Source organism: Juglans microcarpa x Juglans regia, chromosome 4S (assembly GCF_004785595.1).
Source record: "Juglans microcarpa x Juglans regia isolate MS1-56 chromosome 4S, Jm3101_v1.0, whole genome shotgun sequence".
In the NCBI taxonomy this organism is placed as follows: Eukaryota; Viridiplantae; Streptophyta; class Magnoliopsida; order Fagales; family Juglandaceae; genus Juglans; species Juglans microcarpa x Juglans regia.
In genome coordinates, this window is record NC_054601.1 from 11698165 (window position 1) to 11721804 (window position 23640).

The 23640-nt window shown below is 37.0% G+C and overlaps 2 protein-coding genes and 1 long non-coding RNA gene across 3 annotated transcripts; 2 read left to right on the forward strand and 1 right to left on the reverse strand.

Moving 5' to 3' along the window:
- Positions 1 to 754: 754 nt before the first annotated feature.
- LOC121262045 (CASP-like protein 1E1) lies at positions 755 to 1651 on the reverse strand. Its single transcript, XM_041164480.1, has 2 exons — positions 1449 to 1651; positions 755 to 1100 (listed from the first exon to the last, which is right to left on the reverse strand). Exons 1-2 carry the CDS (start codon positions 1649 to 1651, stop codon positions 755 to 757), a joined length of 549 nt encoding a protein of 182 aa, XP_041020414.1.
- Positions 1652 to 5927: 4276 nt separating this feature from the next.
- Positions 5928 to 11239, forward strand: LOC121263500. The gene is made up of 3 exons (XR_005940275.1): positions 5928 to 6081; positions 10828 to 10834; positions 11230 to 11239. It is a non-coding gene; the product is annotated as an uncharacterized LOC121263500 (long non-coding RNA).
- A 2072-nt stretch (positions 11240 to 13311) lies between these two features.
- LOC121262670 lies at positions 13312 to 20197 on the forward strand. Its single transcript, XM_041165253.1, has 3 exons — positions 13312 to 13638; positions 19288 to 19397; positions 19769 to 20197. Exons 1-3 carry the CDS (start codon positions 13458 to 13460, stop codon positions 20060 to 20062), a joined length of 585 nt encoding a protein of 194 aa, XP_041021187.1. The 5' UTR covers positions 13312 to 13457; the 3' UTR covers positions 20063 to 20197.
- The last annotated feature ends 3443 nt before the right edge of the window (positions 20198 to 23640 follow it).

Here is a 23640-nt window from a genome sequence, read left to right on the forward strand (position 1 = left end):
TTGATTTGTTTAGATTTAATTGATCCGTGTAGAGTTGAATCATGTTTTGGCCTATTTAATATTGTATAGTGCATGAGTACTCTTTTATTATTTTGATGCCTAGGTTTGGTTTTTTATTTTTATTTTTATTATTTGTATTCCCTAGGCATCGGGGTTTGTAACTACGGTATTCCTCTGCCATAAGTGAGGATTATTAATAAATTTGGGTACCGTTCTCTTTTTTTAAAAAAAATAAAGGGTTTATATTGTTTCACAAGTATTTATCAGAGGTGTCTCGTGAAAACGACCCAAACAAGTTACCATCGTCAGTGAGAGTCATTGATGCAATAGGCTATTAGATTCGTTGTGTATATATATATATATATTTAATGCTTATAGACTGGTAGTGAAGAGTTAGGTTTAAAGCAACTTCTTAATTATTCGATTGATCTGTCAGCATTTGGCTCAAGCCTTTGGCTATTACCTGCATATATACTCTAATCCTTGAAGTACTCCTTGGTGTGATTTTTGTGCAAAGATCGACATGGCGTTCCATGGGTTGAACGGATTTGTACAGTTTTAGATATGAGAATTTGATTAAAGAAATGCTTGGTTTACACAAAAATCATATAAAAATAAATTTGAAATCTAATGTGTTTTAATGCGGTACGTTATATTGCACATCTTTTTTGTATAATCACAAAGAACAAATACGTTTTCCTACAGGAATTAGCTAATCCCATAATATCATATATAATCTCCAGGAGCTCTTGTTTTAGTTTGAATTCTTGTGCACTCCCAAAACAGCAAGGAGCACAAGCAAAAGAAAGGTAAAAGACCCAATAAGAGACAGGACGCTGGCGGCTTCTATGTGGTGGCAATAGCCATCAAACACATCACATATCTTTCTCCACTGCAGGTGCGAGTTCCCATCGTGGCCAATGATTCCGATGGCAGCCGCTTCACCATTGGCGGAGAAGAGTAGCGGCATGATGATTAGGTCTAGGATGCTTAGTACCATTGCTGAATTGTGTTTATAGCTTCGGGCTGCGTTAATTCTAGAGTATACAACAGATCCTGCAGCATATGAACATGCTATGGCATTTGACACCAAGAAGTACCTACGTGCAAAGGGTGTGAAGAGTTATTGCTCAAATTAAGGTAAATCTATTGTTTGTGCGTATATATATGTGTTTGTACGTATATATGGAAGCCTTTTTAATAATGGTTTAAAAACTAACACCAGGTTTAAAAATCTATTGTATTTTTATCATCTCATCTCATCTCATCTGTATAACCAACCAAGGCTAAAGATTCGATATAAACGAGTCTTAATTTAAATTACAAAATCCCTTCAAAATAAAAACTTGAACTAGAATCTATACATATGTTCAGGAGGAAAGCTAGAATGATGATTTTGACAGACGAGATGAACACTGAAGGAGTAGAAAGGTTTGGGTAAAGCTTACATAAAAGCAGACATGTAGTGCCACTTGGCAGTGAATGGAAGGTGCAAGATGGGTAAGCCTTCTGCAATAGTGACAGGAACAGTCTTGGTCTGCTTTGAAATACCAACAAGAACTGCAGCAACCAAAGTGAAGGCCAGCCCCAATATTCTTAGCAACAGGTCATAAAGCCTTATCCTTCTTCCAGTAGTACTACTGATCTCCATCACCTTCAAATGAGCAAGCTCTTCGAGAGAAAGTGGGGGAGCTAGTGATCAAGATAGCAAGGAAAAGGCGTTCTAGGAGTGTAAATTAACAAGGGAAGTAGAAGGATATTTAGATTTGTAATCAATAATAAATACACTTGACATCGTTGGCGGGAAAGTGTGGGGAAGTTGGAGCTGCATTGAAGGCAAGCTCATCTGTTGACTCGTAAGAGCACCAGCAGTGAATTCAATAAAATTATATTTTGACCAAAATTTAACTAGTGACCAAAATTCACTGTAATGAACTTAACAAAATTATAATATTTTTAATTTTGATCATTTTTATTGGTCAAATCTATTGAGTCTAAGTTACTGGTCAAATATTATTTTGACATAAAAAATTCTCTCTCTCGTGCTATTCGTTTCGCGCAAGCGCATAATTCTAGAAAATTCATCTTTATCTCAAAAGTACGAAACGCTCAAATCTCAAGCTCACAACTCTAGAAAATTTATCTTCATCTTAAAAGCATTATCTTACTGGAGTTCTTCAAGTTCTAGTTTTGCAATATTATGATTGGTTGATGCTAATTTTTTCTTTTAAAATTCAATATCAATGTTAGAAAATTAATGTATACTTTTTTAATAACGAATAAATATTCAAATTACAATTAGAATTAAAATAAATGAAAATGTCAAAATCTATATTTTAATATAATAATGATAGATTTAGAAAGTCTGTTATTTGATATTGTTAAAAAATGACTAGTTAAATTTATAAAAATGAATTATTTAGTCAAATTTTAACCAAATTTTATTGAATCGACAACTAATGCTATAAGATGTCATACATCGGTGCACAGTGAAAGACATGACATGTTGGATTTAAAACTCTGCATTCATATTCTTATGGCCATCAGCCTGTAAGAATTTCCCCTTCAATTATCGGAGATTAATCAAGACTTACGAGTTATTTTGAACTTATATACTCTTTACTTTTCCTTTTTTAATGGGCAATATATGCTCGTACTGGGTGGTTTTTGCAGCAGGTTGGCTAATGCTATTAGTCCATAGTAACTTTAAGGAAACGATTGGTTTCATATATAATATCAATTCATCTCATCTTATTTTATTTTATATTTAAACACTATTTAAATATAAATACTTTTTAATTTCAAATTTTTATTTAGAGTTGATTTAGATTTAGATATTAGATGAGATGGTTTTAAATGAAAGATAAAAGTTGAAAATAATATTATCAGAATATTATTTTTTAATATGATTTTAAAATTTGAAAAAATTGAATTAGCATTTGAAAAAGTTGAATTGTTTATCATATTTTGTGTGAGAATTTGAAAAAGTTGTAATGATGAGGTGAGATGAAATGAGATGAAATACTTTTGAATCCAAACGGGGTTAACCATTACAATTTCCCAAACTTACAAATAAAATACAAAAAATAATTCAACTTTTTTAAATCCTAAAACAAAAATTATATTCTAACAATATTTTAATTTTATAATATTTTTATTCAATTTTTTCTATATTATTTCCCAAAACCTCATAAAAAATAATAAATTAAACAATTTCACCACTATTTACAAACTATCTTATTACTATTTACATATTTCTTATCTCATATGTGTAACCAAACGAGGCCTAGGCTGTTAATCATTTATAAATCATTAGTAACTTCACAATCTGACGTATCACATAAAGTCACTTCAGTTCTGAGTTTACTTTTGTAAAATTCAGTGTAAAAAAATAGTTGAGATGGATTATGAAGATATTAAGATAAAAATAGTTTGACATGGTATTAACGGAGAAGTTAAACATTGACTCTACACGCTACCTATTTAATTAAATTATTCACGCATTAGATTAGATTTAATCCAATCAACTTAAACCAATCAACAAATCGGCAAACACGTAAATTAGCTAGCGAGTTTGTAGAGTTTTACATAAAAACCCATGTCAATCTTATTCCTCAAATATCCATTATATTTTGTATTTTTGGATCCCAAAAACAAGTTTAAGTTTGTTTAACCACAACCCTACTTAACAAGTGCATACATAAGTTGGTCATATCAAATAAATTCACTGAATAGATCAACCTACACCTTATCAAAAGTAAGATATCAGTACATTATTGATAAGAAATCGATCAATCTAGTCCTCATAAATGAATACTCTCTTTGTTTATAAACCTCTCTTCTAAACAATTGCTAAGAAACACAAGGCCATGCCATGGTCATTCGTCTCCTGAGAAACTCACAGCTTTGTCTCCGTGGTCGATACCGTGAATCTCCATCTCCATCTCACTCTCAATCTTTGTCTTTGATAGTCGAATGACTTGTGGATCAATCCACCCGCCCACATTAGACAAGGTTGGGTAGCGGGAACTAAAAGAAACCCAACACCTGTCAGTGGATAACCCAACCCAATCATGGATGTGGGGGTCGGGATGGCCAAGGGGCCGAGGGTGGGTAAAAAGTGTGAGATCTCTAATTTTTACTTGTGTTTATAATTCTGTATATTTTAATTAAATGTGTTATTTTAATTATGTTGTTTGTGTTATTTTATTTATGATATTTTATTTATGTTAATTTTAATTTATTTTGGTGTGTTTTTATTTTAGGCTTTTTAACTTGTAATGTTTTTATGGGCTGTGTGTGTGTTTATCTTTGTGGGCCGTGGGTGTGTGAGTCAGGAGAGCCCTTAAGACCCAGCTCGTGTGAAGTAAAAGCCCAACCCTTATTAGTTTGACCCAACTCATGCACAAGATAGAGCCCAGCCCGTGCGTTTTGAACCCAGCCCCTTGCTTAGCAGAAACGGCGCCGTTTTGGAGTGACCCCTTAGGGTTCCATCGCTTTCTCCCTTACGTCGTGCACCATCCTTCTCCTTCCTTCTTCTTTTCTTGTCCTTTCTTCTACATTTTTCCAGATTCTTCTCCTTCCACTTGCTGTCGTGAGTCACCACCTCTTTCCTCCACCTCATGGCAGCTCCGTGTCGTTCGATAGACTCTGAAATGCTTATTGTCGAGCTGCCGCTCCTCACGGCCACCACCACCTTCCACCTTTTCCGTGAGCAGCTCCATGTTTACTGGTGGTGGACTCTGTGTTGCGCTGTCAGCCGTCGCGCCACTCGTATGCACGAAATCACTTTTCTTCTCCACGGCTTGTGCTGTCGGATTTGTTTTTTCTACCCGTGAGGCACGCAGCCACCTGCTATCGCCTTGCTTGGCCTATAAATAGGCTCGGATTCCTCACTTCTCAGGGGATTCAAAAATTAGTTCATCTCTCTCTCTTTCTCTCTCAACCCAAAATCGTGTTTCCCAAATTTTGTGGTTGTTGTCCCGAAAATGTTGAGCCTTTTTGCCATGTGCACCACTGCGAACCACCGCACATAGTGTTTTTCTCTTGGTTGTTTGACCACCCCTGAGAGTTACCCGTGTGTTTCAACTTGTATTTTGACTCAAGCCATGAGTTGAGAGGCCTTTTTGGCACTGCTCTGTCATGAGCTCCGCCGTGTGCCGCCACTTTTGGCAACACCTCCATTCGCGCGATCTTCCAGAATTTTTCTGTCTTCGTGCGTATGTAATTTTTAAACGCAACTCAAGTGATTTAAATTGGCATTGTAATTGACTTTTATTTATAAACTATTGGATTATTGAAATTGGGCCTTGGGCCGTTGAAGTGTTGGGAATAATTGTAGTTGGTGTTGATGTTGGGCCTTGAGCCGGATTGGAGGACGGGATTACGCGTGTAGTTGGTTGTAAACTGTATTTTTGTAATTATTGTGAATTTATAAATGAGCAATTTAATATGTATTCCAATAACTGTTGAAACGCATATTTATCGATTTTAATAAATTGTGCTGTGAAGTCACATTGTCTATTTGAAATTGAGACTGACGTGACATCCCCTGAATTGTGGCAGGGCGACGACGGGAACGGACGAGACGGTAACGCTCTCATACCGATTCCATGACCTTTTGGCTAGCGAGGTTAGAGGATGCTTGGCCATGTACGCCCTGGGCGTGGAACTGGGCATCGCCCATTACAAAGTCTCATGTACGAACATTACCCGTGATGTGATAATGAGAGCCAGGGTGTGCGGACGGTCCATAAGGGAGACCGTGGTGCATGCGTAATTTTGTAATAATGATTATGATTGGGCCAAAAATGAAATTTTTGGTATGAGTATTAAAAGTATATTTTTGGAAAAAAGAATATGGTTTATTTTTCTACGTATTTGTCCGTATGAGGACATGTGATTATATTAATATGTTTTAAATCTCTTGGATGTTGTTTTGATTAATTACTTGTTGAGATGTCATAATCTCATTGTAGTGTTTTACCCTACGGTTCCGTCTTATGGTACTGTAGAGTCTGACGCAGAGCCCGAGTATGAACCCGAGAGATCAGCTCCGCCGGAGGTTTGAGTTGCTGATATGTTGATCAGCGTTATGGGATTTGTTTCCCTTATGTTATTTCTTGTCTTTAATTATCTGTCGAATGACTGTATAAATCTTGTAATAATATTTTACTGTTTTTGAATAATTCTGGTACTTAATAAGAAAGCCCCTTTTTATTTCTCCGTTGTGAATATTATTTTGTACACGTATTGCATATGGTACACATTCTAAGCACTGATCGTTGGGGTGCGTAATCCGTGTGGTCATCATCCCGATGTCACGAACTCCACAAAAATAACACGTGGGGGTCGAGGGTGCCACAACAAGCCTACTAATCACTAATCTATTAGTGGACAACCTAACACAACAAGTTGAGCTGTTTTAACGGTCTGAAATTAGTGTCTTTTAACTATCCAAGTGCCGAACGACAATGCAGGATTTACAGTAAACATTAGTTATGGGAAAGGAATCCACGTCACATGTCGTGTTTTTTAACAAGCTCAGGACCAAAAGCTATGCAATAAGAGAAATTTTATTCCTAGGCCGGTCTAAGATCACACACCACACACTTATGATGTGGTAAACCCGGTCCATTTCAAAATAGTCTAGTAGCCGAGAATCTCCCTCCCTTGTGTTCCCTCTGCAGAATCCCTCCCTCCTTGTGCCGAATCCCTCTCCCCCATCGACACCATCCCTCAAGAAAAGTCCTAACAAATCTGAGAAATCCCCCTCAAAATCCACTTCACAAAGTAACCCTAACACTAGAGAAATCCCTGTGGGTGGTCGAGCATCCCTTTGCGAAATCCCTCTCCCCCCATGACGTTCGCTTAATCCAATAAGATCTGAGAGGTTTGCTCACCAACCAGAATCCTAGATCTATATTATTGCACAATTATGATTTCTGAGTTAGGGTTGTGCTTATTTCTGATTTGTAGGCTATTATTGCACGATTTATGATTTCTTAGCTGGGTTTTTTATTTATGATTTGTGTTTCTGACCGACTTATGCTTAATTTATGGGTTTTGTTCTTGAAGCCACATCGTCCTCATCCAAATAAAAAATTGAAAAAAAAATGGGAGTCAACATACTTATCATTGTGCTACTGATTGAAGTTTGTATTCTTTTTGTGTGTGTGTGGAAAGCTTGAAGCAGTTGAATCAAGCTAGATTTTGAATCACCTTTATTTGATTTCTAGGAACACCTATGTTTTGTTCATCTCTTTGCTTTAGATATGAATTGGGATATTTTCAAAACAAGAAGAGATAGGAAAATCATCCCATCTACTAGTTTCCTCTCACGACCTTATAAAGTCTTAAAGTTCATATAAGACATTTAAGACATCCTAATTAGACATGAAATCAAACTCCTGTATATGATTAAAGATCGGTGAAAATGATAATCCAAAACTCCCAAATGAAACGAATGTGACGATAATTATGTCACATTTATCTCATTAGGGAGTTTTATATATCATTTTGACATTTTGTAGTAGATTTGTGAAGTTGTTTTTTTACTTTTCTATTTTAGTGGTTGGATCTTTGACTTTATTTTTACATTAATACACTAATGGACGACTCATCTAAGTTCACATTCAAATTCTCTTTCCTATCTTTGGGCTTCTCCACATTTATGCTCTAGACTTGATGTGATTCTCTTTTCTTTGTACTAGAATTGGCAGGCAAAACCACGAGTTTTGACATGAATAGAATAGCGGTTAAAGACTCACTTGCAATTATCGAACTGGCCTTCATGTTTTACATGCTGAATAATTCAAGACTTTTTAACTCTCCCTAGATGTTGACTTGGGGAGGCTGGAACTAGTTCTCCAATAGAGTTTGTATAGATGTTCCAAAAGGGATTTTTGAAATATGATTACTGGCAGAAGTGGAGTTTTCTTGCAGCCTGCTTTCTAGAAAAGACAACAATAATAGCACTAGAAAAATAACAGTGTTATTGTTTTTGCACATTACCAATTAATTACTCATTAATGAGTTTTTGGAAGCCAAAAGTCCTTGTCTTTAGCATTTTCAAGACAATTCCACAAAGCTTTAAGGATACTTATAAGTTTGTTGATTTGCTACACATGTTAATCTTAGCTATCACCTTATTCTTTGCTACAATCAAGCACCACGTGTTTCTGAATAACTTGGTCTCTTCCATTTTACTTAGCACTCACCAATGAAAGATTTATTTACATGTCCAGTGATGCATGGGTTTTCCATTTATTAGTATTTTAATGGAATGTTGAATAAATGCAGTCTGAAGTAAACTTTGTGCTGTTAATAGATTTTTTCCAACATGGACATTTTCCTCATTGTTTTCACTGTCATTTATAATTCTCATTTAGATTAGCTATAACATCAAGTCAATCATCATCATATGTAATTGATGCGTTTCCAATGGAATCACCAATTTGTTGGTGTGGTTTGAAAGCTCCACTAAAGACCTACCAAACGAACAAAAACCCTGGAATAGAGTTTTATGCTTGCTTGAAGTTCGAAGTATAAGATGATAAGCCAAATTTTTATTTTGTAAATAATTTTTATTGCGTTAACAATTTGTCATATTTTAATGTTTGAAATTCTTGAATTGTATGCAGGGAGAAGCAAGTTGCCAATTCTTCATATGGGCCGATATATTTCAGCTGGTAGAGGAGAAATTTGTGACGAGAGAATGCACTCCAAAAGAGAGAGGATGATTTATTGTTGCACGAGTATGAGGTGCAAAGAAAAAAAGATAAACCAATACAGAGAGAATGATCTGCACAAGCAAGAGGACAAAGTTCGAAGGCGGATCGTAGAGAATAGATGTGCATGTATATTATTGTGTCTATATTGAGTGTGTTCTATTGTAATAGTTTTTTGTTTGTTAGGATGATAGATGTATCGTGTTACTGTTAATTGTATATGTATCTTTCAACCTTTATTGTAATTGCAGAGTTCTCTATGAATATTTTGTAAATTTGGAACGATTTGAGTATGGTAATGGATGTTAACTTTTTTGTATTTGTGATAGTGGTACCAAAATGCACAAACCCGTTGAAGAAAGCATCCATGCTTTCAAATCGTTGTTTAGTGCTCATACCAGTCAAAAATACACCATTCAAGTAAACTAGTACCCAGAATGATCTCTTATTGTACAGTCATTCTAACCATGCATTATCACCAAGATCATACTTTTGAATTAGTTTCCCCCACTTATCCTCAAATTCTGCACAGGTTTTTGAATCATATAGGGCACTTTGAATGGAAGTCTTCAACCTGTGTTGAATTGGGAGTGGGATCCCAATTTCTCGGGCAGTTTCCTCATGATATGTCATAAACAATATCTATGGCAAGTTTCTAGGAATACTATCACAATAGCACTCTTCATTGCCCTGTCTTAGATCGTTATGATTGCTTTTGGAGCCCGATCATCCATGTATTGCAACCATGCTCGGAACAACCACATAAAAGTAGTTGTATCCTCACTTGAAATCAAGACAGCCCCTAATAGTATGAACTGCCTATGATGATTTACCCCAACAAAAGGAGCAAAAGGCATACCATACCTATTTGATAGGTACATTGTATCGAAGGTAATCACATCTCCAAAATACTCATACACTGCTCGACTTATTGGGTTAGCCTGGAACACATTTCTTAGTCTCAACTTGTCATTCACATCCATCACAGAAACAAAGTCATCATTCATCTTCCTCATCCTCTCAAAGTAGTCACTAAGTACTTCGCCACCTCACTTACCCAGCCTTAAGTGTCTAGCTTTGCCAATATAATTTCGACAATCTTTCTCTTGAAATTCAAGATTCTCGAACCCCCTGCATCAACAAGTACTCCAAAATTCTTGTTTATTCGAATACCTGCATGTGAGAAAACATCTCAAATGCATGTAAGAAAAAAAAGTAAAAGAGAAAAAAAGTTTAATAAAATTAATCTACCTGGATGGAAGTATGTTGAACTCATTTGACTCCTCCGAATTACTCGACGGAGGGTAGGGCATCATTGGTACAAAATGTGGCATCGACAGAGGTTGTAATTAGACACGGTGTGTTAAAACATCTCAAAAGCATGTAAGGAAAAAAAAAAAGTAAAAAAAATTTAAGAGAAATCTACCCGGAAGGTATGTTGAACTTGTGTTGACTCCTCTGGATTACTTGGCAGAGGGTAGGGCATCGTTGGTGTAAAAGGTGGCATCAACGGAAGCTGTAATTAGATACGATGTTAAAACTTCCTAAATGCATAATAGAATTTTTTTTTTTTTTTAAACCTTAAAAGGAATCTACCTGCCTACCCCAAATGTATGTATATGGATTTAGATATATTATGAGGCATCATAAATGGTGGGTAGTACTCTGGACCATAATATCCCTATAATGCACAAATAAAAAACACATTAACTAAATGGCAATAGCAGACATAACGACATTTCCAAATGACCAATATGTATTATACCTGAGTCAGTGAAATCGATGTAGAAGGCCTAGGTGGCATTTCATCTTCCTTTTTATCCATCACACTATTTCAACTGAGTTTTGAGGACAATATTACTAAACAAAATTGCATAAATCATTCTTCATATGAGTATGTTAAAAGCATGGTGGTTAGTTAAACATAATTCTTCAACTTAAATCCAGAAAATAAATACTTCAAATTAAAAGCATGGTGGTTAAATAATCCTTAAAATGATACTTCAGTTCAATTTTGACAACTAAAAATCGAATTTTTTTAACACCTTCAATTTGGATAACTAAAAATGTCTTTCCCAGTATAGAAGGGATAATTCAGATTATTCGTGTTTTTTTAGAGAAGAGCCCATTCCCAAATCATTTACCAACTGCAACAAATCATCCATATATATTTTGTCAGTGAGCCATGTCGAGATTCATGTTCTCCCATTGCGCAAAATTCTTTATTCAACAAAGCAATCACCATGTCTGAAACCTCATCTTGAACAACTCCTGAAAGAGCAAGTTCTTAACATCTGAAAAAGAAACATTATTTTCACCATCTTATAATGCATTTCATGCTAGGTGTATAGAGCCGAGCCCGTATATGTCCTCCATCCATCTCAGTATCGAGTGAGGAAAATAACTTAAAAGTCAATAAATTCCTCCCAAATCCCACCTCTCTCACCCTAAATACCCAAAATTCACCGCCAGGTTCACTCCTTCGAGTAGAAGCTAGGAGATCATTTTTGTCTACTCATGATTGACCACATTGAGCTCAGGACCGATGAGAACGTCCGCGTTCAGCTCACAGGTTTTCACTGCAAAGTTCTTCATTGTCGTCATTTTATTAATTATTAGTAGATTTTGAAAAATTATTTTTTAGAAAATGGCTTACATGGAGCTCATAAACAATCATCTTTTTTGAGGTTACGATTTTGCACGAAAGAGAATTGTTACGTATAATCGTTGGTGGGAGTCGTCATGCAATCGGCATCTGACGTGGCATGTGTCAGTGAGAAATGAGAAAAAAGGGCAGAGTTTCACTACTGTTTTCTTTCATTGCAGAAGAGTTCCAATTCCAGTACCCGAGCAAATCTTCTCTCTCCAAACCAATCTGCAGTGAACCCAAGGATATCTCCTCTCTCCCTCCCTCACTTCGCAACCCATATGCAATTTATTTTCGTTTCTATAACTCCTCAGCCAACCTTTTCCTTCTCTCTCTTTGAGCTTCAGTAAATGGATCAGCATTGAGTAGTCTTGAATGCTGTAAAATTACCCATTGGGTTTTTTTCTTCTTTTAAAGTTTTCATTTCCTTTGGCTCTTTTATCTATGTCTCTTCATTCATGGATCTTCCATTTGAATATTCTAATGTGCTCCATTTTTCTGCTTTTTTGTCAAAAAGCTTTCTCATTCCTGTAGGGACGGTGATTTATTCTTCGTAATTTTTCTTTTGGTTTGGGATTTATTTTTCGATATTTTTCCTCCACAAAACCATTTGATTCTCATAGATTTTTTATTTTTAATTCTTCATTTTTTAGCAATTCTTTTGGGGGTGTTTTCAATTCTCATCGCTTTTTAGCTATTTGGAGGTTAGAAGTTTTTATTTGGTCTTGAGCTCTACCACATATTAGGGGTGGGTAGCGGGGCCCATACCCCGCTACCTCACCCCCGTCCTCCCGCCTAGGCTGGCAGGTTACCCCACTCCTCCCATGTCGGGGGGCCTCCCGCCCTGCATGGAGAAGGCCTAGCGAGGGCAAGATGACCCCAGCGAGGCCCCTCCTCCCGCTCCGCTCCGCATATATAAATTTTTTTTTATATTTATATATATAAATATATTATATATAGATATATACAATTTATTAAAAACTTGAAATTGTATTCAAGCATTGTATTGTCGTATTGTCTTGGCCTCCTACGTTTGGCTAGTGAGAATACCTGATAAGTGTGTTGAAAATATTTGTGAATAGTAGTAAAAAAGTAATAATAGAATATTGAATAGTAGGTGGAAAGTAACAAATAGTAGTAAAAGTAGATGAAAAGTAATAATAAAGTAAAGAACAGTAGTGAGAGTGATTGAGAGTACTTGAAGGTACTCTTGCTTGCCAAACCCAATGGTGAGCGCGTGCGGCCGGGGGGAACCCCACTCCCGTATGGTGCGGGGCGGAGTGCGAGCCCGCACCATGCTGGTATCAGCCTTACCACAGATCCTGAAAGGAAGAAAGTTCTTAAACGAGTGGCAATCCCCTTTGTAAATTGTTTGGGATCTTGTAAAATTTGTTTCATTAGTAGGATATTACTCCCAGCACTTGTATCTCCCTCCCGTCAAACACCCATCTACAGTGAAACACGACCATTGCATTAAAACACGTGGACAGCTTACGTCAGGACTCTATGCCGGTGCACAATGCCAGTTGGAGGTAGAGTTTTTCAAATTTTTTTATGTATTATATTAAAATATAATAAAATGATTAAAAAATATATTATAATAATAAAATAAAGGTGAAGGTTATATTGTATTGTTGAGGGAGAGAGAAGAAGAAAAGGTTGAGAGAGAGAGTGGGAGGAGAGAAAAAAAATTAATAAACTAATATTTGATGAGTGAATAATGCATCTTCAAATATGTATTGATACTGTTCATAATTATGAAAATATTTATATATGTATAATCCAATATAGTCAATTTAATAGTATAGTTATATGTAAATATGTGTTTGACATAAATCAATGTCAATGTTCTTAAAAAAAAAATGCATGTGTTTAAAAAAAAATTAAATAACACGTGGTATATGTGGAGTAGATGGAAGATGAATATAACTATTAACTACTCGTGTAATAATCTGTGGAATAGCCCTCCGAAATTGCAAGCTAGGGTTTCCAATCCGTTTTCCTCTCTCCCCAATTCCTTCGCTGTTTTCACCCAATCCTTCAGTCTCTGCGCTTATCTCTCACAAAACTCCTTTGCCGCAATGAAGAGTAGGAAGCCCAAAGATAAGGAAAGCAGAGTGAAAATCGACGGCGCAGAATCGATCAAAATGCAAAACAATAAGAAGAAAAAGAACATGAAGAGGTTGGGCGGGGGTGGCCTTTCGCTCGAGGCCTTTGCTAATGCCAAATCAACGAGCAATTTCTACAACCCAGCTCTGATAAGTACGTATATGTGCTTTATTTTGCTTTTTTTTTTTTCTTTTTTAAATCTTCCGGTGCATGTACTTTGAAGATTTGTGTTCTATAATAGTTGGGGTCTGTAACTTATCAAAATAATAATAATAATAGTTGGGGTCTGTTATGAACCTCACAGATTGTATAGACCGAATGACAATGGAAAATAGAGAAAACTATGAACAGAGAAGGAGATGATAGAAATGCTACTGAATTCATACGCTTTGGGGTATTCGAGGTCCCCAATTCCTCCAAGTGAAAAACTACAAGACTCCACATAAATTCCAGAATGTCCTCTCCAACTACCCCCTTCCCTCTATATACTTGAAGACACCCCTCCTATAATCGTCAGCCACCAAAAGAAGGCCATGGGTCAACAACTTACAATTCAAATAAAAGTGCAACAACCTAGCTAGGGGGGCCCATCAAGCCCAACCCACTTAATTGGGTTCATTACATTGTCCACCCCTTCAAAGAACCTTGTCCTCAAGGTTGAGAGAAGTGATGCAACTCTATGACTGAGATTCCAGTCAGAATCTTTCGGTTCCTCAGCAACATTGTTTACATTTCCATTCCCCGCACCAACTCCAACCAAAACACATGGCTGAAAATACAATGCCACTTCGTCTCTGGTGGTGAAATTCTTTAAGATCACTCCCCCTGGAGAGTCAACCCGAACCTGCCCATGGATTAAGTTGTGGACCTTTGTTGACCAAGACAACACAGATGCAGCAGTGATGTTCCTCGACAGCAGCAGCAGCAGCTTCCCCATAGAAATCATTCTCTGCAAAAGATCACTATTTGGTTCCAGCCTCTGTTGAAAGTACCTCAGTGCAAGAGATGTGGTGTTTGGGTTCATCCTCTAATAAGAATAATCACAGCCTTTGTAACGGACTTACCAAGATATGATTCCACAATTTCAGCGTAAGTTGCTCCCACTTGCTTTATTGCCTCAAGAGTTATCTTGACAACCTCATCAGCAGCCTTGCAAGCCACAACTGTAGCATCAATGTCACCCGTACGCCCCGCCATGTCACCATTCGGTAGAATGACACGCACCTGGTCGAATTTACGGCTAAGTATAGCATCTCTCACTTTTTCAGTAATTCCCACGGCCTTCATCTTTGGCTGGACCTTGAATGTAATTCTGGAATCACTTAGTATTTCCATGTATTCCTCCAGTGTTGGGTTAAAATATCCAGAACAGTTTCCATTCCAGCTGAAAGTTACATGACCCACTTCAAGGGTCTCTTTGCCAGCAATGCGATGGATACCATTTTTCAGATATTCATCAGATGCTCTCTCAGTTTCTTGAGGTGAAACAAGGTAATGACTTGGAAGCTTCAACACATATCTACGAGAAGCACACCTGGCCAAAAGTGTACTGTAGAGAACTATATTTAACCCCATCCCAGTTCTCACATCAAACCCACTCGTCACTCCACATTCCAAATTCTTTCCTACAGGGTTTCCTTCTCTTCCTCTATCAAAGGGCTTAAAGACCACTTTAAGAGGCAAAGCATCAAGCAACTGAGGAGGAAAATATTTCTTACCCTTAAAATTCTCTGCAAACTCAATAATGCAGCCTGCTTCATCAATCTTCATCAAACCAAATGCGATGGTACGTTCTTCATCCATGGGCAGTGCTGCCACAGTAATATCAGCTTCAATCTCTTCATAATCATCTTCATAACTATCCTCCGACCTCTCTGTTTCTGTGTTAGCCATATCTTTCCCACAAGGTTCTGAATCGTGCTGGCCATTACACATATAATAATGAGTGAGGAAGACACTCCGAAGACCATGAACTGAGAAGACAACATTGTCGGCCTCTTCAAATTCCAGATTCAGTTTAAATGGACCAAAGACGTGTCCTCAAAAATCTTCCATTGCTTTACACTAAGGGCCTTCAAACGACCCAAATCTGAGACCATGCACATCACATAGGGTAACGCGAATTTTCTCTAAGTAACACCAATCGGACTCGAAGATCTTAGGGAAACAAGGATCCTCGGCAAGGTATGTTATGATGGCTAAGATCAAGGAGGAGAAGAAATTGGTGGGTATGTTGTTGGCCAACGTTTTGGGATTGAGCCTCAGATAGGGAGATTTTGCGATGGTGACAACAGGCAAACCCAGCATTCCAAGCCCTGTGGCAGTGCCTATGGAGGTGTTGGAGTATTCCGCAATGGTTCGGCGAGCGACTAGGCGGTCATTATCCCTATGCCTTTCCAACCTTTGCACGTTTGACAGAGTGTGTGAATGCCAGGGGTCAAAAATCCACAACCCAATCACTAATTTGACTAGAGTGAGTGTGAAGGGGTAAGATCTTCGGAGATGCTTGTGAAAAGATAAATGAATATAGACATGGAATTAGAGGATTTAATGAGGTTTAGGACTCTGAATGGGGCAGTACAATTCTTGCCACTAGGGAGGATTATTCTAGAGTTAGGGATTAGAGGTTGGCCATGGAGAGGAAAATCTAAGAGTTTAGAAATTAATGTCGGATTTGGGTTTCTAAGGACAGATGGGGTGATTTCTTTGGTAACAATATTTGTGGGTATGCAAACGATCTCATCCAACTCCACCGCATTTTCTACATTTTGGGTTGGTTCGGATCTCGAAGGAGGTGTATGGTAGTGACGAACGAGTCTAGGGTTATGAATTAATTTCAGAGTTGGATTTTGAATATTAGAGGAGGGAGCGACAATTTCTTCCACCTCTACTGCATTTTCTTCGTCCGTGAGAGATTCCTGCATCTTCTTGCAATTTTGCTGCATTCTGTCGAGTATTTCTGTCAAGTGCAGTAATTTGTCCAAAATCTTTTCCATCAACAGCAAATTTGCTTGCTGTTTATTGAATTGTACTCCATCCATGAAGAATCGATGGCTCTAGATACCAATTGTTATGTACCTCACAGATTGTATTAGACTGAATGACAATGGAAAATAGAGAAAACTATGAACAGAGAAGGAGATGATAGAAATGCTACTGAATGCTTTGGGGTATTCGAGGTCCCCAATTCCTCCAAATGAAAAACTACAAAACTCCACAGAAATTCCAGAATGTCCTCTCCAACTACCCCCTTTCCTCTATATATACTTGAAGACACCCCTCCTATAATCGTCAGCCACCAAAAGAAGGCCATGGGCAAAATTTCTACAAACACCATAACTAAGGCCATGGGTCAACAACTTAACAATTCAAATAAAGTAAAAGTGCAACAACCTAGCTAGGGCCCATCAAGCCCAACCCACTTAATTGGGTTCATTACAGGGTCTTTATTTTATTTCAGAGCTTTTGTATTGGCTTCTTTATCTTTTTTTTTCTTTTTCTTTTTTGCTTGTTTGTTTGCTCAGCAAGAGTAGTGGGAATTGACATTGTTGTTTGCCGATCTAAATTTCCGGGTTTTTGATGAGGAGATCGAAGGATATGAAAAAAAAATCTTTAGCTTTACTACTATTTTTCAAATGGGCTGTTTACATGTTTCACGGTGGAAGATACTACGACCAGGAAGTGACCGAATTGCCATGAATTCTATAGGATGCCAGTAATTTCCAGAACACAGAGTATTAAGAAAGTTTCTGGCAGAGTAATGTTACATAGGTTTGGAAACCAAAGCAGGCCTTTTGAAAAAATGGTGGCACCTATGTGAAAAAAACAATTCATTTTTTCATAATGGGTCCCGCTTTTTTTAAAAGAGCATCTACAGGACTTGGACGCCCTAGGCCTTTAATACGATAGAGAATTAAGCTGTACAATAGATGTTTGATCCAGGGTTCGTAATATTGGGCACAAATGTACTTTTTTTAAGAAGTTTTTAGTTTAATACTTTCTTTTTTTTTACAACTTTTTAGTTTAATACTACAAAACTATGATTGAAAAACTTGCTTATATAATGTACCCAGCTGCAATTGACTTTGCATAATGGGTTTTCTGGTTTGGATGCCTTTTCTCTCTGTTTTAAGTTGTTTGCCGAGCTGCCTAGGGCGTAGTATGATGTGGTCTAGCCTCCCGTGGACATGATATACATTGTGTCAAATATTGGCTGTTTTCTCAAACCGGGCAGTAATTTCAAACCATTGAGCACTGAATAGGAAGAGGGGGACACCATGGATGTTCTTGATTCTTCTGTTCTTAAAGATGACCCAAATACTGCTCAAGCCCCCAATTTTAAAGGATACCAACGAATGTCAGTCCATTACAAGCAAGTGACAAGTTGGCATCAATTCAAAGGTGCTGACAAGGGTTGGTAGTATGGGCTTGATCCAACTGACTTCCACTCCCCATAAATTTCCTCCCTCCATGCCCATTCCCTCACAGCACTCAAACAAGTCTGAACTACTTGCCCCTCATTTCTCAAACCTTTTCTCTATATGACTTGCACTTACAAACTGCCAAGGCAAGGCTCCAAGGACGCAATTGGCCATCAAGGAGGCCCAAAAGTCCATTTTGATCACCAGCAGAGTGAATAAGGCTCGGTGTTCCATGGTATGCAAAGAGTGTGGAGCTCTTGATCGAAAAGCTCCCATTTCAGGGATGGTTTGCAAGACCTTCTAAGACTTCAACATCGACCTGTATTTCTAGATCTCCAATGTATTCTGCTGTGCCATTTCCACTACCAAAGCCACCCCTCCAGGTAGAAAGAAACTTCTTTTTTTTTTTATCGGTAAACAAAATTTTATTGAGGGGTAGAAAGAAACTTGATTACCCAACCCAGCCAGCCAATCAAACCAAAACCAACCAGTTGTCATTCGTTCAACTTGGTTCCATCAGTTAGGTTAGTCTACATAGGTTCAGGGGCTGAATTTTGTCGTTGACCCTTTTGGTTTCTTCGTAAAACCCCACCCAATACCAACCTGAGGGTTGTTGCTCAACCGTACCTGTTCCCTTTGGATAAATATAGGCATGCTCCAGCTAATAATATTTGTAATTTGCATATCGAAAAAGAGAAGTGCTACAGCCACAAAAGTAATCCTTCAAACTAATGTGGCTTCATATTATTTGTCAGATCTACTTTACAATAAAAGTAACTTTACAATCCGACAAACCACAGCAGTTTGTGGGATTACTTTTGTGTAATCTCTTTGTGACTAGAGTATTTCTCATTGAAAAATATGTTCAGAAAGGAGTATACAGAAATTTATTTTCAGAGAAGGTTATTAGAGTTGTTTTAAAAAACTAAGACGAGAAATGACAGGAGAACCGGTTTTAAACAAGAACTGCATTGGTTTGATATATATAAAAGCAACTAAGGGCTCGTTTGTTTTCGGAGATGAGATGAGATGAGATGAGTTGAGATTAAAGTTAAAAAGTTGAATAAAATATTGTTAGAATATATTTTTTAATATTATTTTTGTTTTGAGATTTGAAAAAGTTGAATTGTTTATTTTATTTTGTATTGGAAGTTGGGAAAATTGTAATGATTAGATGAGATAAGATGTTTTCTGAAAGCAAACGAGGCCAATCCATGAATGGACCACAAAATCATTGTGCGATATGCGGTATAAGTTCTGAGCAACAATGATTCATCCACCATCTCTCATCTGTTATGTTGTGAAAGAAAAGATTGCGTGGATTTTTTTTTCCTGGTTTGTTGCAAGCTTTGACTAACAGGTGCCTGTTTTATCTGGTCAGAGAAGCAGCAGGAGTTCTATAAGAATGCAAAGTACGTGAAAAAGTATAAAAGGTTGCTGAAGCAACAAAGTCTGAAGCATGATACTTCCTCAAGTATTAACCCTCTCGAGGTTTGATATGATATCTTCTTTATCTGAATGTTAAGATTGTTTCATTTGTTTCTTGTTGACGGTAGGTTAAGACCTGAAGAAAGTGCCAAAATTTGGAAGCTTTTTATAAATGATCGTATCATTTCTGCAATTTCATTGGTTGTGTACTATAACACTAGTGTTGTTTTTAATTTATTTTCAGATTTTGAGGTTTAGGCCCTAATTTCAGTTCCTAAATACCATTTCATTGTCTTGTGACTTTTTGAGAATGCTGATTTAATAGGAAAAATGGTCGTTGGCTTTTAAAGGTTAAAGAAAAGCAAACTCACTATGAGATTTGCCGTTACACATGGAGGTTGGACTCTTAAGTCACTACCATTCTGTCACTGCAGGATGAGATTGAAACAGAAGATGGAAGAATAATGAGCAGGAAGAACAAGAACAGCAAGAATAACAGCATACCCAGTTTGAAAGAATTGTATGAGAAGAAACATGAACAGAAAGAGAAGGCAAGGATTGAGATGGAGGCTCTTAATCAGGCAAAGAAGGAACAAAGGGAGAAAGCCGAAGCTCGGAGGAAGGCCACGAAGGAAAAGATGTTCAAAAAGACGCGGGCAGGCCAGCCTGTTATGAAGTATAGAATTGAGCATCTGCTGGAGACTATACAAAATTCAACCAAAAACTAAGTTGAACTACCCTGAGTTTGTTCTTTGCCTTCTACCCCCTGCCCTGCTGCCCCATTTATTTTCCTTCTTGTTTATGGATAAATCTAGCTACTCTTTTGCATTAATGGACAATTGACGAAAAGAATTGTGATTTCATAGAGAAGTTGGCAATTTGTATATCAATTTTAGCGATTTAACCAATTTCGTGTATTGAAACTTTCGAGATTGTGGTGCATGGGATCAGGATTTACTCTGTAAGGATGGGTTCGAAGGATCTTGTTTTGGAGAGATTCCCGACATCAAATAAAAAAAAAATTGTATATCAATTATAATGATTGATGTGAATAAAACTACTAACTACTTAAAAAACAGCTTAAATAAAATCATACATTGATTTTACACAACATAATTCTATCACAAAACATGTTTGCCCATGTATTGAACGGGATCATACCAATATCATTCCATAAAATTGAGAACTTTCTGTGGTAAAACATTTTTTACAGCAAGTCTACAAATTACGAACCACACGATTTATAGCAGTCACCCCACATATAGCAATCGTGTCATGAACTATTATATATCATCAACTAAAGCCAGCTATCGATGCTATGCAATTTCTCAAGGACATAAGTTTAGACACCAAAAACGTTCAAACAACAATTAGAAACTCAGATAGGACAAAAACATGGTAGCATGAGCATGTTTGGCCAAGAACACCGGCGGTTAGCGACCATGATAAACAGCAATTACAGCCCGCCTCGGACGGGAAGGAGTGCAGATGATCATGAGAGTCATAGCTATGACCAACGCCATGAGTAGTCCCATGAGATCCAGACCACCATCATCTAACTCCGAGCAAATAACCTTACCCATCAACCAAAGCTGCAAACACCAGAGCTTCCTAGAGTCTCTTCTCTGCCACAATCAATGAATGCGAGATGAAGTCCCAGAAATATGAGAGGGATATTATCACTTTGCTGAAGTCAGTCAAGTCAGACATGGAAAATTAAACATGATTTCGCAAATGATTAAGGGTATGGGTTGAATAATCTTGACTGTATAGGCCAATGAGAAGAAAGGAAGACCATTGGCAATTTGACATAAGCTGATTGCTATTTTGTCACGAAATGATTTTGCTGTCAAAATCAGAACGGACGCGGGATTGCCAACATTTAGGATCGGTACCTCTCATTACACTGTTACTGAGAGTTTGAGCCCAAATGCCAACGGCCAACCAAGTGGGCTTGGTGACCCATCCTTACAGAAGGGTCAAAGCCTTTATCTCTTTCTTTTTTCCTTAATTTCTTTTTTGGATAAAAAAAAATGTAGAAAGAGATAACAGGAAGAGGTTTCCATACCTAATTGTAATAATAGTTTGAGACATAGCTTGTATCCCATCCTTACCAATCTTTAGGTAGCTAATACCAATAACAAAAAATAAATTTATAATTTTATATTTGGATTCAAATCCAGGATCTAACTCAAGTGAAACCACTTACGAATAATCCAAAGACCATTTAGGTTGGTTTGGATAATGAGGTATTCTCATTTATTAGAAACTATTTACATATATTTGAAATTTTTTTTTTATTTTTTTATCATTTTTTTTAAGTATTTTTTTAACATCCTTAATCATTAAGAAAAAATTAAAAAATAAATAATTTTACTAATAGTTACTTCCTTAACCGTTAAGTATTAACTGTTAAGTAAAATAAAAAAAAATTAAAAAAAAATAAATACAAAAAGAGTAGTAAATGAGTAATAAGAGAGTAGTACCCCTATCATTTTCTATTCTTAGATATTATGTGAATAATAATAAAAAGTTAATAAAAAAGGTAATGGGATATTCTCATAATACCTAAATACCCAAACTAGCCTGACCCTTGAGAGTAACCCAAGGACCTTTGATTTTGTTTGAAATTAAAGTGAGAGACAATCTTTCATGCCCCACAACTTTTGCAACAATGGAGGAACAGGTTTCTAGAAGAGCCCTAACTCCTGTAGACCAACAGATACAAGTGAAAGCTTTATGCATAATATGAATTGTATGACTAGATTAATCTTTTCCATCATCTACCATTTTTGTGACAGTAGTTATGGGTTTAAGCCTCGACTTCTGGCTTGTAAAAAGTTGACTGCCCAAGTCTCTAACAATTGTCATTAGAGAATTGCTATAGACACAGAGATTATACAAAATAAACCTACAAACTGATGTAATTTTATAGAATCCGTTAGATCTATTTTATAATAAAAATAACTTTACAATCTGACGTTTCACATCAAACCACATCAGTTTGTAAGTTTATTTTTATGTAATCATTTTATAATTAAAGTATTTTCTTTGCCCCATTATTGCATATGATAAGTTTTAGCAAAAAGTAATTGTTTCCTTCCATTTAGATGGAAACTATAATTGTTTAAGCACAAACGTGGGAAAGGATTTCATTGATCTGCATTTCTTTCTATGCGATTCTCAGACCATAATCATTGTAGCTCAGAAAGCCAGAATCAATCATGAAGCACACAAATCATACACTCTCATTTGATCAGATTATGAGATTCATATTGCAATATTTACATGGTCACTTGTTTGGTCCCGAAGGGTCTGTCTGGACCATCCATGAACTGAACCATTAGCAACTTTAGCTGCACCATTTTGTGACTTTGGAGCACAAGCATGAATCAGTAACTGTGATATAATGATGAATGTGTTGTGGGGAGTAAAAAGAGAATAAAACCAGAGTACTGATGAAATCAGCAAAGAAATCATAGTAATAGTAATGAGAGAATATAAATGATGATCATTATCATCATCACCATCAAGTATAAAACGTGTGGCCATCATCAACCAATAAAAATGTTTGCAGTTTGATAACGCCACCCACTTTCACACACAGGTCCCCTCTCGCTCACCTCTTTTTTTTTTTTTTTTTTTTTTTTTTGGGTTCTTGCTTTGTTGAGTCAGTCTGGTGGGGTTGGGGGTGTCAGTGTTATGTTATTGTCTGTCTTTCTGTACCGATATCTTTTTGTTTTTGTTTTTTATTTTTTTTTCTTTCAAGAAATTTCGTGACATAGTTTATTTGCATAGATTTTATTCTCTGTGAAATATCTATCAAACTTCACAGAGAGAGAGAGAGAAGAGGCTCAAGTCCTTTGGTTGCTGGGTCGTTTAACAGGCGCGGTGGTGTGGGTGTAGAAAAGCAGGCGTGAATTTAGCAAAAGGCTGTGGACACCATCCAATGTCACCGCATCTATCACGTGGCTCACCATTCGAGGCCCTCTCTCTCTCTCTCTCTCTCTCCCCAATGAAGTTGAAGAAAAAGTGAAAGTTACCATACCTATGAACATTTACCCGAGGCAAAGGCTCATGCAGAAGCTCATGCAGGGTCGTTAACTTCCATTTCCTGATAGTCCTCCTCCGTAAGTTACTCGACATATTGCTGGAGACTGGAGAGACAACTCTTGGGGTTTGGTGATCATAGTCCCCCTCTCTTAAGTTTTGGTCCCAATCTGAGCGAGAACTTCCAAGTGAAATAGGAACGACAATGAACCTACGATATTTAGTAGAGACTGTTTAAAGGCACCAGAGTCTTCTT

Excerpts from the sequence above, each read along its gene's own strand:
- LOC121262045 (XM_041164480.1), bottom strand. The coding sequence starts at position 1,651 with ATGGAGATCAGTAGTACTACTGGAAGAAGGATAAGGCTTTATGACCTG. Across the intron at positions 1,101-1,448 it reads CACTACATGTCTGCTTTTAT|GTACTTCTTGGTGTCAAATG; the intron begins GTAAGCTTTACC and ends CTTTGCACGTAG.
- LOC121262670 (XM_041165253.1), top strand. The coding sequence starts at position 13,458 with ATGAAGAGTAGGAAGCCCAAAGATAAGGAAAGCAGAGTGAAAATCGAC. Across the intron at positions 13,639-19,287 it reads CTACAACCCAGCTCTGATAA|AGAAGCAGCAGGAGTTCTAT; the intron begins GTACGTATATGT and ends TTATCTGGTCAG. Across the intron at positions 19,398-19,768 it reads CAAGTATTAACCCTCTCGAG|GATGAGATTGAAACAGAAGA; the intron begins GTTTGATATGAT and ends CTGTCACTGCAG.